General features: G+C 51.3%; 1 protein-coding gene across 1 annotated transcript in view; it reads left to right on the top strand.

Moving 5' to 3' along the window:
- The first annotated feature begins 9,958 nt into the window (after positions 1-9,958).
- LOC114019553 (RING finger protein 112) overlaps positions 9,959-14,546 on the top strand; it is a 60,055-nt gene continuing 55,467 nt past the window's right edge. Inside the window, exons 1-4 of the mRNA XM_043548835.1 lie at positions 9,959-10,007; positions 10,537-10,572; positions 13,404-13,450; positions 14,379-14,492. Coding sequence (XP_043404770.1) covers positions 14,427-14,492 — 66 coding nt within the window. The 5' untranslated portion in view covers positions 9,959-10,007; positions 10,537-10,572; positions 13,404-13,450; positions 14,379-14,426. The remainder of the gene's footprint in view (positions 10,008-10,536; positions 10,573-13,403; positions 13,451-14,378; positions 14,493-14,546) is intronic.

Below are 14,546 nucleotides of genomic sequence, written 5' to 3'. Positions count from 1 at the left end.
CGTAGGGGGTGCCGTATGTGGCGAAGCAGGGCCCTGTACATGTCCAGGCTGCAGGTGGGTGGGAGGCGGCGCAGGGCCTGGGAGAAGTGGGGTATCAGCAGGGAGCTTGGGGGAGTCTCAACTTCCCTAGAGGGGAAAGAGAGAGGAGTTAGGAGCCATCCAGAGACCTCCGGCACCTTCCCACCCACACACAAACTGGGCCCCACCTTCCCCAGTGCCCACTCTGTGGCTTCCCTAGGGTCAGAGGGCTCCGTAGGGGGGGTTCAGCCCTCACAATCCATGCTGAACCGACTGCCGCAGTGCAGTGCTAGGGGGCGCTGTGATCCAGAGAGAAGGGTAGGGGTCCAGGGGGGGTGCCATGCTGCAGGGAGCAGGGCAGGGGCCCAGCAAGGGATGCTGTGCTCTAGGGAGCGGGTCAGAGGATGATGAAGGGGATTCTCACCTGATTGCTCCTGGGGGAATTCTGCACTACTGCGTGTGTGCATAATTAATGAGCCGTGCATATTTTTCATTTTTGCGCAGAAAAAAGCTTCTGCCAATGTGTTCCTGCAGTTCCGCCGTTTGCCAGAGGGTGCTGTGGCGCAAGAACAGCAGCGGCTCCCAGCAAAAAATAACATCTGCAGTTCTGCCTTTTGCCCACCAGAGGGCACTATGGTGCTAGAACACAGCAGCAGCTCCTGGCCAGCTAGGAAAGAGAAAGATCCTGCCTTCTTCACAGTGCCTGTCAGGCCAGGTCAGGAGGCAGGGGCTATGGGGAGACAGACAGCGCAGGGTGCTGGGGGGTCAGACAGGGGTTCACAAGGGCTAGTGGGGGAGGACACACTGGGGCAGGGGCTGAATGGGAGTGGAGGCATAGGGCCACAGGAGGGAGGGAGGTGCAGGGCCACAGCGTGATGCGGGAGGGGGTGTAGAGCTACATAGGGACAGAGAGTGGCTGAGTGGGGGCACAGAGACACATGGGGAAGGGGGAGGGGGTACAGGGTCACATAGGGATGGGGGAATGGGTGTCTGAGTGGGGGTGGAGGGACACATGTGGACAGGGGTAGATGTGTCTGACTGAATAGGAGAGGTTAGGGGTCAGCCAGGGTCTGCATGGGGGAAGCTCCCTAAGAATCCCTCCTCGCCCCCCAGCAAAACCTGTTCCATAGTTTTCCCACCCATATCCAACAACCCTCTAAGCTCACACCCAGGTTCCTTCCCAGCGATTTACTTCCCTCTCCCTCAGCTCCTCCATTACCCTGACTCCCCCCAGCCTTTGCCTGCTTCTGAGCGGTGCAGGAAATAGGGTTCTGTATTGTAGTTTAAATGAATTATCACTCAGAGTTCTGTATTAATGTGCCTAGTAAGGAATCTGTTTGTCAAAAAAAATTTCCTGACTCTTTTTTGTTGTCTGTATTATTACAGACATACTTGCTGACAGGTATTTTGAAATAAATGGCCAAAACTAATTGCAACGAGTGTGATTATATTGTGTTATTTTGACAAATAAAATATGCAGAATTTGAAAACATGGTGTGCAGAATTTTAAGTTTTTTGTTGCAGAATTTTAATTTTTTTGGTGCAGAATTCCCCCAAGAGTATCACCTGTAATACACGTAGGACACCTCATGCTGCTCAAATTTGTACTTGTCCTGCTTCTCCTTCAGGTGCGCATAGCTAGGATTGGGACCACCCAGGGCTAAGCCATGGGGCTCACCTGGCACCTCCAGCTCCAACTTCCGGTCATTTTTCATCTCTGACGCCATTACCTGGACCACAGCCATGTCTGACTTTTCCCGGAGCTGCTGAGGTCCTGGTTGCCCCAGCTGTGGACCCTCCAATCCACCACCGCCAGAGGCAATCTCTGCCACTACCTTCCCTGCAGTGGGTTCTGGCATAGGCTGCAGGTGCCGTTTGGGACGCACCTCAGACTGGTGTCCATCAGGTAGGCCCCCATCCAGCCCAGCATGGTGGTCACATCAATGCCCTCCCCAACCTGGTTGTGCGCGGGCAAGGAAGCCACATGCTGTTCACACACCTCAGCCATGCCCATGCTGAAGTCGTGGGAGACTCCAGGGAGAAAGAAGAGGAGACGGATGAAGGCACCGGATCTGGGTGTGGCTGGGAGGGACCATCAGTCTCTGAGCCTCCCTAGAGAGAGAGAAACAGAGAGAGCCTTCATTAAAGACAATCCAGTGGCAGGCAGTTCCCCAGACACAACACATCCTAGTAGCATCCCAGCAGCCTCCATGTTGCTATGACCCTCCCTGGATCTGAGAGGAAGATGGGATCATAGAATCGTAGGACTGGAAGGGAACTTGAGAGGTCATCTAGTCCAGACCCTAGCACCCATGGCAGTTCTAAGTATTATCTAGTCCAGGGGTGGGGAACCTTTTTTCTATAAGGGTCCATTGACCCACAGAAAAAAATCAATCATGGGCCACACACAACCCCACGGAGGAACAGGGGGCGGGGGCATGGAGGCTCGGGGCTTTCCCTAGGATTGCCTACTTTCTAATTGCACAAAACCAAACACCTCTGCCCCGCCCCTTCCCTGAGGCCACGCCTCCCACTCACTCCAGCCCCCCTCCCTCAGTGGCTCACTCTCCCCCACCCTCACTCACTTTCACTGGGCCGGGGCAGGGGGTTGAAGTGTGGGAGGGGGTGAGGGCTCCAGCTGGGTTATGGGCTTTGGGGTGGGGCTGGGGATGAGGGGTTTGGGGTACAGGAGAGAGCTCGGGGGGTCAGGGTGTTGGGGTGTGGGAGAAGGTTCGGGGTGCAAGCTCCAGGGAGCAGTTAGTGTGCGGGAGGGGGTCTCAACCTGGGGCAGGGGGTTTGGGGTGTGGGCTTTGGCCGGGCAGCACTTACCTCAGGCAGCTCCCAGTCGGCGGCTCAGCGGGGCTAAGGCAGGCTCCGTGCCTGCCCTGGCTCTGTGCTGCTCCTGAAAGCATCCGCCATGTCTGGCCCCTAGGTGGAGGTGCGCTGCCCCCGCAGCTCCCATTGGCCACAGTTCCCGGCAAATGGGAGCTGCGGAGCTGGCACTGGGAGCGGGGACAGCACGCAAAGCTTCCCTGATCGCCCCTGCGCCTAGGGCCCACAGGGACATGACAGTCACTTCTGGGAGCTGCGTGGAGCCGACCGGACTTTTAACAGCCTGCAACCCTAGCTTCCCCTGCAGCGGGGCGAGACGGCACTTGTGTCTACAGCCCCGCGGGAGGGCACCAAGGCTCGGAGCTTGCGGCCCGTGGCACGGAGACTTGCTGCAGGCCGGAGGAAATGAAGCAGTGGACTGGATCTGGCCTGTGGGCCGTAGGTTCTCCATCTCTGATCTAGACCATCCCTGACAGGTGTTTGTCCAACCTACTCTTAAAAATCTCCAATGATGGAGATTTCACAGCCTCCCTGGGCAATTTATTCCTGTGGTTGACCACCCTGGCAGTTAGGAAATTTTTCCTAATGTCCAAACTAAACCTTCCTTGATGCAATTTAAGCCTATTGCTTCTTGTCCTATCTTCAGAGGTTGAGAAGAACAATTTTTCTCCCTCCTTCTTGTAACAACCTTTTATGTACTTGAAAACTGTTAACCTGTCCCCTCTCGGTCTTCTCTTTTCCTGACTAAACAAACCTAATTTTCTTAATCTCCCTTCATAGGTCATGTTTTTTAGACCTTTAATAATTTTTGTTGCTCTTCTCTGGACTTTCTGCCATTTGTCCACATCCTTCCTGAGATGTGGTGCCCAGAACTGGACACAATACTCCAGTTGAGGCCATATCAGCGCAGAGTAGAGTAAAAGAATTACTTCTTTTGTCCTGCTGACAACACTCCTGCTAATACATCTCAGAGCGCTGTTCGCTCTTTTTTGCCACAGCGTTACACTATTGATCCCCCAGATCCCTTCCTGCAGGGGAAACAGGGACCCTCAGAGCTGAGCTGAAAGACCCTGATTGTGAAACGAGACAAAGCTGGGGGCTCTATAAGAGAAAGAAAAGGGACACAAGATGAGATCCATCATGGAGGTAATGTTCTGCCCACAGAAGGGTCTCTTGAGAGGTGGGTACCAGCCCTCTGCATTGGTCAGGCACTGCATGGACTGGCCACTGTGGACGGGATCCCTTATTAGACAGGAAAGGAGCTGGGTAATAAGGGCAGGCTCAGGACTGCAGTTTATGTTTGTCGGTAACCTGGTGTTTCCGAACCTTCTCCTGGCCTCTATTTTGAATCTCTGTCTCCAGCTCTGTAAAATAAACCTCTGTTTGGTTTTACTCTTCCCATGTCTACGTACCGAATGTGAAGGAGAGTGGAACTGAGGTGATGCCCATAAACTGGGGGGTGCTGCGGGAGGCAGAGGCTCAGTGCACATTGCAGCTATCCCAATAACAAGAGATGGGACACTTGAGCACAGCAGAGAGGGGGGTGTAAACTGCTCTCCAGCAGGAGAAAATGCAGGGCTTGAGGAGCCCAGAGCAGAGCGTCAGTGCTAGCAGCATTTGGCAGTTAAGGGCAGATTTCCCCCTTCTGGCCATGGGCACGGCTCTCCCACGCTGTGAGCGGTGATAGTAGTTCACCCCGGACACCTTAGATAACCCCAAAATGTCACAGGAAGTTCACACTTCTCTGAGCGATGGGCTTAGTCTTTCCGCAGCTCAGGCAGCTCCGCTGTTAGTTACATTAGAAGCTGTTCACACCTCTTTGAGCTACAGATTCAGGCTCTCTGCAGACTCAGGCAGACATCACTGCTTTGATTACTCTAGAAGGAGAAGAAATAGGGGGACACTGGTCCAGCGACTAGCGAATGGGGGTGGGGGTGACAGGATCCCCAGGGTACAACCTGGAACTGTGGGACTACTGTGCCTCCTTAATTCTCCATCCTCGGCTGCATCTCACAAACCTAAGCCAGTGACAAGCAGCAAAACCCTCCAGGTGCTGGGATCACTCAGCCAACAAAACGTGGAGTCACACACCCAGCTAAGTTGCACGAATGCTCCCTTAGCCTCACAGACAGACACACCAGCAAATCACCTCAGGCTGCAGCCTTGCACCCCAGAAATAAACCTTGTAACACTGCTCAAGACTCCCTTGGACAGCACGAGTAATTAATAAGTTTGCCTCTCTGACAAAGGGTAGTGGACGTGCAACAGCCCTTGTGAACCTGAGCTGAGATTCTCTGAGCACTTCAACCAAAAACACACACTGTTTTAGGTAAAATATAAAACAGATTTGTTAACTACAGAAAGGCAGATTTTAAGTGATTACACATAGCAGGCATAGAGATCAAAGTTGGTTACTTAAGAAATAAAAATGGAAATGTAGTCTAAATTCTAACTTTAATAGACTAAGCAAGATCTGAATCAAGCAGTGTCTCACCCTAACAGATGTTACAGGCACCTCATAGTTCCTCAATACGCAGACTGGACTCCCTTCCAGCCCGGGACCAATCTCCCTAGCTCGAAGTCTTTGCCTTCCAGACGATCTTCTGGGTGTTGAGATCATAGAGTCATAGGACTGAAAGGGGCCTCAAGAGGTCATCAAGTCCAGTCCCCTGCACTCATGGCAGGACCAAGCACCATCTAGACCATCACTGACAGGTCTGCTACTCTGAACACTGTATCAAAAGTCTTACTAAAGATGGGGGGGGGGAGTGATGATGTCACTGTCCCTCTTTCAGTTGCTAGAAAGATCATTGTTGTGTCATGGGGGTCAGGCAGTCCCATTGGTCAGGCAGTTCCCCATTGACTACGAGCCCTCTCCAAGGAGTCTCTCAGAGAGTGGATTCTTCCTGATGGGCCGTCAATGCCTTTCTGGCCCTCCTATGTTGCACCTGTAAGGTCGACTGTGGGTGTCTCCCAACCTCACAGTAGAGTTCAGAAACAAACAGAGCAAAACTTCATAACTCCCCATGCAATGAGAGTACATCCAACCCAACAGGATGTTAGTATTCAACAGATCAAGACTTTTTACATGATGCCTCACAAGGAATGCATAATACAAAACATCTCATAATCATATCACAGTGGTGAATCTGGGGGTTCAAGGGTGCTACTGTGAGGTCCAGTGTCACAGGCTGTCCTACCCAAAGGCAGTACAGGCCCGAAGAAAGAGATGCTCACAGAGCCCTCTACAGCTGTCAGGTTCAGAACAGTCCTTGGTGACAGCAAGGTCCCCACTGAGAAAACGTCAGTGTCCCTCTGCAGTTTACCCACCTGTCCCATCCCAGCCTCAGCTGCAACTCAGTGCCTTCTGGGTAGCTGTGTCTGCTGTCCAGGCATGCAGCCAGCATGAAATCTGCTAAATCTCTTGTTTCCCAGGAAGAGCCGTTCCCTTGTTTCTTTCTGTTTCCACTTGAGTCAGAGAGGAACCGAACCCAGTGCAAAGTGCTGCTTTGTCTGCGGGTCGGTAACACGCCTTTTTCCCTAGCAGAGATGAGGCCAGAGGTTAAAGGAGAAGAAACAGGAATCTCCTGGCAATGGTCTGTTGTTAAGAAAACCTGGTAGGGACTCCAAGGTGTGAAGGCTGCTCATGTCCACAGTCAATCTCTGGAGTTGTTATTCCTACACAAAGGAATTTCTTAACTGAATTAAGTGTCAAATGTCACAGCCAGGAACGGGCAGGTCCTGATCTCTGCTTAGCCCAAAGGTGTGAACTGCAAATGGCAACAATTCATAAACAGCTGCAATCCTGTTGGAGCTGTCACATCCTGGAGGGGAAAGGCCTCATGTCCCATTCCCTAGGCCCATCCCCGCAACCTGCCAGTCATTATTCAGGTGACAATCCCAAACTCTCAAGAATCAAGGATAGAACCCAGGAGTCCTGGCTCCCAGCCCCCCACTGCTCCAAAAGGCATGTTCTAGGATGTGGGGGGTGTATTTTCCCAAGGATGGAAAGTGTTAGGGGGCTTATTCCTTCACCCACTTACTTCCCTGGTCCTTCTCGCATGAACAGAGAGCAACAATACCCGAAGTCCAAAGGTGCAAACAATTCGATGTTTATTGGGGTGAACTTCCAGCAAGCATGATTCCAGTTTCCTTCCTTAGTATCCTCCTTCCCAGCTCTGACACCACAGAGCCTTACTCCTGTGTCCCTGTTCCCATTCCTGCCCTTAGCTAAACATGATTCCAATTTCCCCACGCCCCTTCCCTGTTCCCATTTCCCCCTTTAGCAAAACATGATTCCAATTTCCTTACCCCCATTTCCTGTTCCCATCTCCCACACACACACACCCCCTCCCACCCACGCCCCCTCACTTCCTCATTGACTACAGATTATATAGTAAAACTTGAGTTCTGCTTAGCTATACCTTAACCAATCATTTTCCTGAAATTTAACTAACCAATCCTAACATATTGTAACATGATTATGTAACCAATTATGTCCCACCACCTTAATTAGTTTACAGCCAGCAAAATTAATTATACAGCAGACAGGAACAATCACAGAACCAGACAGAGATTATACAGACAAATAATAGCAAAGTGGGAACTCTAATGACAAAACAATACAGAAGTGAGGATTTCACATCCCAGTATTGATAAGTGAGTTCTTGCTAGACAGGATGCTATCAAACTAAGTTTCCTTTTACATTTTCTAGGCACTTCCCTTTCTCTGGAGGTGATAGGCACTATCAGGACAGGATTGTATCCTAACAGCCCAATAGCACCTTCTTTCAATGTGACTAGTTTGGAATGTGAGCAGGTGACCGGTCACTTCCCAGCTTATAGCTGCCTCTGCTGCTTAGCCAAAGGCCTTAGCCTAAGCACAGGGCCTCAGACTGTCACAGTAAGAAAAGGCCCTTACACCGGCAGACAGTGATTTTGATTCTCTTTTGTACCTCTAGAACTAGCCAAGTGATAAGAATACACCTAAATTCTTAAAGTACAGGCCTTTGCAGACAGGCCTGAATATCTATATCCTAACACTCCACCCCTTTTTTTTCTTTTTCTTTTGGGATCCTCCTGCCCAGGTATCCCTGGAAAAGCATAGGACATATGGCGACACATTTCCTGATAGGGCCAGGCATCAAGGTGGAAGGTGTCGATATTCCATCTGTCCCACTGCCCCTTGTGTAGTATAGTGCCCTGCACCTTCTCTCGTATGGGCATACCACACCTATTCCAATTCGTGTTCCAGACTTCCCATTAGAGTGGGCCTGAGAAGGTTGGGTCCAGGTTGTCTAGTACACTGCAGGGTTTGGAGGGCTTACTACATTACTTATAGATTATCTCCCTATGCAACGTAACACAAGTACAGTTAACAATACAAAATCCACAGCAGCACTGAGTCCTGACCACTGCAGTATGGCCCAACATCCGAGAGACCCCCAAAACACTGCCTCTCCTCCTTCGACGGGGTCACGATCTGATGTGTCCAGTTGCTGGCAGTTGCAACAAGCTGCCCGTGCAGGTTTTGCTTGCTTTTGTTCGTATCATAAGTCCATTGAATGTTCACAGAGAAATGGGATATTGTCCAAACCAGCTTGACCACTTGGTACGGAATCAGGCAGTATGCCCTGGTTTGATTATTCACAGCAATAAGATTCACAGATCTATTTGTGCACCAAAGTCCATATAGCAGCATGTAAATGTGTGTAGTTTGGTTATGGGCTGGTGTAATTGTGCCCCCAGTAATATGTACATTGCCAGCAAAACACCTTCTACACAGTACACCCAATTGTCCACCCCTTGCATAGGCTCCTCTACAGTCACAGGAGAGGGGCACATCCAAACATCTTCTACTGATTTACACTATTTTTCACACCCCTCCATTGATTCCCTCCCCTTTGAGCTCCTCCCCTTGAGCTCCTCCCCTTCTCATTAGTTCTATAGGGCTTGTGGGGACCACCTTAGCTGCCATTCCATTTCCAGGTACGACGGTAGCTATTACACAGGTGCTGGCCTCCTAGTTGAGCATTTTGCATTCCCATACACAGCTGCAATCCTGTTGGAGCTGTCACATCCTGGAGGGGAAAGGCCTCATGTCCCATTCCCTAGGCCCATCCCCCCAACCTGCCAGTCATTATTCAGGTGACAATCCCAAACTCTCAAGAATCAAGGATAGAACCCAGGAGTCCTGGCTCCCAGCCCCCCACTGCTCCAAAAGGCATGATCTACGAGGTGGGGGGTGTATTTTCCCAAGGACGGAAAGTTTCTGAGGTTCAAGGGTAGGTTTGTGGGAATGATGGGAGAAGCAATGGTGAAAAGCAGGGAGACTTGAGCAGATCTTGTCATCCAGATGCAGGGCTGGGAGCCAGGACTCCTGGTTCTATCTCTGGCTCTGCCACTGATGCCTCATGTGATTGAACAAGTCACTGCCTTTCTCTGGGCCTCAGTTTCCCCATGTACAAAATGGGGATGATAAAACTTTGGCACAGGGATTGTCTCTCAGGATAGAATCATAGAACCATAGGCCTGGAAGGGACCTCGAGAGGCCATCAAGTCCAATCCCCTGCACTCACGGCAGGACCAGCACCATGTAGACCATCCCTAATGTATCTGGCAGTACCTGGCACAACTGTGGTGCTAATCTCCCCTACCACTGAGCCCCCTGCCCCACCCCAGCCCCACTCCCACTCAATGGCCCTTAAGCAGAGCCCAGCCCAGTGCTGAAGACAGGGGGAGCCCTGGCAATATGTGGGGTGGTCTTTTCACCCCATGGGCTCCCCTCTTGAGTTTCCCAGGCTGCCTGACGCTCCCCCGCCCTTTGCAGAGTCCCTCCAGAGTTGGTCTCTGTTCCCACTTTTTCTCACTCTCCTAACACACTCCGACTCTCCCTCCCAGTCCCCTCTTTCTGCACCCTCCAGTCTCTGCCACTTGCTCTTCCAGCCTGGGCCCACCCCTCTGTGCCTCTCTGTGTCCCCCCCAGCCCCACTGCCCTTCCACATCCTGGCAGTGCCAATGTGAGAGCAGGGCCGCCCCGCCCCCTGCCATCCTCATACTCCCTTCCAGCAGCTGAGCTCATGAGAGACACAAGGAGTTTCACTTCTGTTTCTCAGATAACAGTTTGCCTGCATGGAGAGAAGCGAAGATTTGCCCAGGTAAGAACGGGGCCCGGGAGAGGGGGTGCGGGTTTAAGGAGTTTGTCCCAATCTAATCCATCCAGTGCTTAATTTGTGCCAGGACTGAGCCAAAGCATCTCCCGACCTGGCAGTTCAGAACCCTGGCCCCTCTGGATTTGCTGTGTCACTTATGAATGTAAAAAAATTGCATAAAGCCCTGGCACCTCTTTTGTTACATATTAAGCGCTCCATCTGGTATCAGCTACCCCTGATCTGCACCCTCTGGGATGTCTTGAGTGCCCCCAATGTAACTCAGCTGTCAGTGATGTCAGCTGTCCGTGGGGGAGCCTCACTGCCAGTGCAGACTGGGCAGCTTCTTGCATCAGAAACGCTGTCCCAAAGCAAGTCTAGGGCCTAGACCTGCTTCCCAGTGAGTTCAGCTCTGCTAGGCTGCAGCCAAACTCTCAGCCAGCTCTGGTGTTACACAGTGGAAACAAGAAAAGTCAAATAGGACCTAGGGCATAAGCCCCTGCAACAACCGCAAGCTCACACTTTCTCTCCCCTCTAGGCTTTGACGCCCATGTCCCCGGCCTAGCGAGTGCAGGTCAGTTGCGGGGGAGTCCCTCAGTCAGGGCAGGCCAAGCCCAGTTCTGCTGCCCTGGATTCACACAACAAGGACACCAGCCCTTGTTCCCCTGCCCCGATAACAAAGTGACTCGTGACCCAACACCAGCCGAAAGGGATCCCTTGGGCAAAGCAGCCCCATTGTGCTGTGCAACTGGGCAGGGTAGCTGTGTCCACGCAAACAAGGTCGGCTGCTCAAGTCCTCTTCCTCCGCTCGTCCACCTCTTCCTCCTCCTTTCCCCTAGTTGTCAGGGGGGAGCTCGTTCTGACCCCTGCTTACAGCTCAGTTCTAAGAAATGCCTGGTTTCCGAGAAGAGGCAGCTCTGCTGGGGTGTTATTTCCGTAGGGAGAGGAAGTGGTAACTTCCTGAAACTCACAAGGTGGCTTTGTCTCCTATGGGGCAAAATGTCTGACCCCACGGCAGTCACCACTCCTGGTGTTTCCAGTGCCCTTAAAGCCCTGGAGTACTTGTGGCACCTTAGAGACTAACCAATTTATTTGAGCATAAGCTTTCGTGAGCTACAGCTCACTTCATCGGATGCATTGAGTGGAAAACACAGTGAGGACATATATATACACACAGAACATGAGAAAAAAAACAAAACCAAAAAAACAAACCTGTAAGGAGAATGATCAATTAAGATGAGCTATTACCAGCAGGAGAGCGGGATCGGGGGAGGAGGGGGCTTTTTGTAGTGATAATCAAGGTGGGCTATTTCCAGCAGTTAACAAGAACGACTGAGGAACAGTGGGGGGATGGGGGGTGAAAAAAAATAAACATGATTTCAACAATTTCCATCCCACCATCAACCTCAGCCTGGACCAGTCCACACAAGAGATCCACTTCCTGGACACTACAGTGCTAATAAGCGATAGTCACATAAACACCACCCTATACCGGAAACCTACTGACCGCTATTCCTACCTACATGCCTCCAGCTTTCACCCAGACCACACCACACGATCCGTTGTCTACAGCCAAGCTCTACGATACAACTGCATTTGCTCCAACCCCTCAGACAGAGACAGACACCTACAAGATCTCTATCAAGTGTTCTTACAACTACAGTACCTACCTGCTGAAGTGAAGAAACAGATTGACAGAGCCAGAAGAGTTCCCAGAAGTCACCTACTATAGGACAGGCCCAATAAAGAAAATAACAGAACCTTCGCCGTCACCTTCAGCCCCCAACTAAAACCCCTCCAACGCGTCATCAAGGATCTACAACCTATCCTGAAGGACGACCCAACAGTCTCACAGATCTTGGGAGACAGGCCAGTCCTTGCCTACAGACAGCCCCCCAACCTGAAGCAAATACTCACCAGCAACCACATACCACACCACAGAACCACTAACCCAGGAACCTATCTTTGCAACAAAGCCCGTTGCCAACTGTGCACACATGTCTATTCAGGGGACACCATCACAGGGCCTAATCACATCAGCCACACTATCAGAGGCTCGTTCACCTGCACATCCACCAATGGGATATATGCCAGCATGTGCCAGCAATGCCCCTCTGCCATGTACATTGGTCAAAGTGGACAGTCTCTACGTAAAAGAATAAATGGACACAAATCAGACGTCAAGAATTATAACATTCAAAAACCAGTTGGAGAACACTTCCATCTCTCTGGTCACGCAATTACAGAAATGAAAGTTGCGATATTACAACAGAAAAACTTCAAAAACAGACTCCAGCGAGAGATTGCTGAGTTGGAAGTAATTTGCAAACTGGACACAATTAACTTAGGCTTGAATAGAGACTGGGAGTGGATGGGTCATTACACTAAGTAAAACTATTTCTCCATGTTTATTTCTTCCCCCTCCCCCACCCCCCCACTGTTCCTCAGTCATTCTTGTTAACTGCTGGAAATGGCCCACCTTGATTATCACTACAAAAAGTTTCCTCCCCTCCCCCCCACCCCGCTCTCCTGCTGATAATAGCTCATCTTAACTGATCACTCTCCTTACAGGTTTGGTTTTTTGGTTTGGTTTTTTTCTCATGTTCTGTGTGTATATATATGTCCTCACTGTGTTTTCCACTAAATGCATCCGATGAAGTGAGCTGTAGCTCACGAAAGCTTATGCTCAAATAAATTGGTTCGTCTCTGAGGTGCCACAAGTCCTCCTTTTCTTTTTGCGAATACAGACTAACACGGCTGCTACTCTGAAACCTTAAAGCCCTGGTGGCCTCAGTTTCCCCATTTTCAAAATGGGGATGATAAAACTTTTCTGTTTACACCATGAGCCCTTTCAACAGAGACTGTCTCATGATGTGTCTGTGCAGTGCCTGGCACAGTGGGGCCCTGATCTCAGTCAGGGTCTGTGCCACGCCTGACAGAATTGGAGCTCCCAGATCCCCTACCACTGAGCCACCCGGTCCCCGCAGTCAAATGGTCCTTAGGCAGAGCCCAGCCCACTGCTGAAGATAGGAGGAGCCCTGGCCGTCTGTGTAGGGGGTGGTCTCGTCACCTCACGGGGACCCCTCTGAGTTCCCCAGGCTACCGGATGAGCCCCCCTTTGCAGAGCTCCACCACCCCATGGAAGTCTCTCTATTCCATCTTTTTCTCAGCCTCCTTCCACATTCTGACTCTCTCCCCATCTCTCTCTTTCTGCACTCTCTGGTCTCTGTCACTTGCTTTTCCAGCTTGGCCTCACCCCCTGTGCCTCTCTGTGTCCCCACCACCCTCACTGCCCTCCCTCCCCCTAGCAGCACCTGTGAGAGCAGGACCGCCACACCCACCCTCACACTCTCACCAGAGGAGGAGCACATAAAAGACATGGGGAGTTTTGCTTTTGTTTTTCAGACGAAGTTTTTCTGCAGAGAAGTGAAGATTTGGCCAGGAAAGAGCCGGTGTGTGTGTGGGGGGTGTGTGTGTGTGGAGGGTGTTTGCCCCAATCTAGCCCATCCCTCCTCTACCCAGGAGGGCAGGATCATCCCCCCAATTTATTTCCCCCCACAGGGCCAGATCGACCCCCACAATCTATTTCCCCCCAGGGGGCAGGATCGTTCCCTCCCATTTGTTTCCTGTGTTTCACCGACCCTCCCCAAGCTGGGCTGGGGCATTGCCCAGTCACATGAGAGCGCTCGGCTCTCTGTGGGGTGCAGATTAATGTGGGGTTCCTGCCAGGCAGGGGCAGTTCCGACCTTGCTGTCTGTCCAGCAGAGAGACAGGCAGAGACAGCAGCTAATCTACCGCCAACGCTGGGCCTGGCTCATGGCGTGATTTGAAACACTCTCAAACTCTGACTCAGTTCCACCAGCTAAAACTTTGGGTCTGTGGAATTCAACAGAACGTGACTTGTCTTTTGTTAGCCACGATCAGGACATTTACAGGGACAAGCTAAGCCAGGCAAGGAGAGCCAGCCCCCCCAGATGTTCACCCCCCCCGGCAAAAATAGAGGGGTTCTATATATTTTCTTGCCAGTCTTTAGAGCCCCTTTTCCAGTTTCACCTCCGCCTCCCAGGTGCAGGAGCAGGAAACATGAGGGCTGGGTGCGAACTGCTTTGGTTTAACCTACATGGGGAACAAATATTTAATAATGGTCTCCACAGTCTAGCAGAGGAAGGTCCAACATGATCCCATGGCTGGAAGCTGAAGCTAGACACATTCAGAGTGGAAACCAGATGTCCATGTTTACCAGGGAGGGGAATTAACCATGGGAGCAATGTACCAAGCAGCGTGGTGGATTCTCCATCGAGATGGGATGTGTTTCTGGGAAATCTGCTCTCGTTCAAACAGGAATTAATTGGGGGGAGTTCTCTGGCCTGTGTTATCCAGGAGCTGAGCCTTGGTCCCTCCTGGCCTTGGAATCTACCAATCTCCACCATGACTTCTTGCAATCCGTCTTCTCGCTCTGGTTCCACCCAGGGGACAGAAATACAAACTGGGCAGGTAAACTGAGTCACGCAGCTTATTGACAGAAATATTCCTGTGTTCTCTCTCTCT

The sequence above is a fragment of the Chelonia mydas genome, chromosome 6 (assembly GCF_015237465.2).
Source record: "Chelonia mydas isolate rCheMyd1 chromosome 6, rCheMyd1.pri.v2, whole genome shotgun sequence".
Taxonomy (NCBI): Eukaryota; Metazoa; Chordata; order Testudines; family Cheloniidae; genus Chelonia; species Chelonia mydas.
The sequence above is the reverse complement of the archived record's forward strand: the minus strand, read 5'-3'. Positions and strand labels throughout refer to the sequence as shown.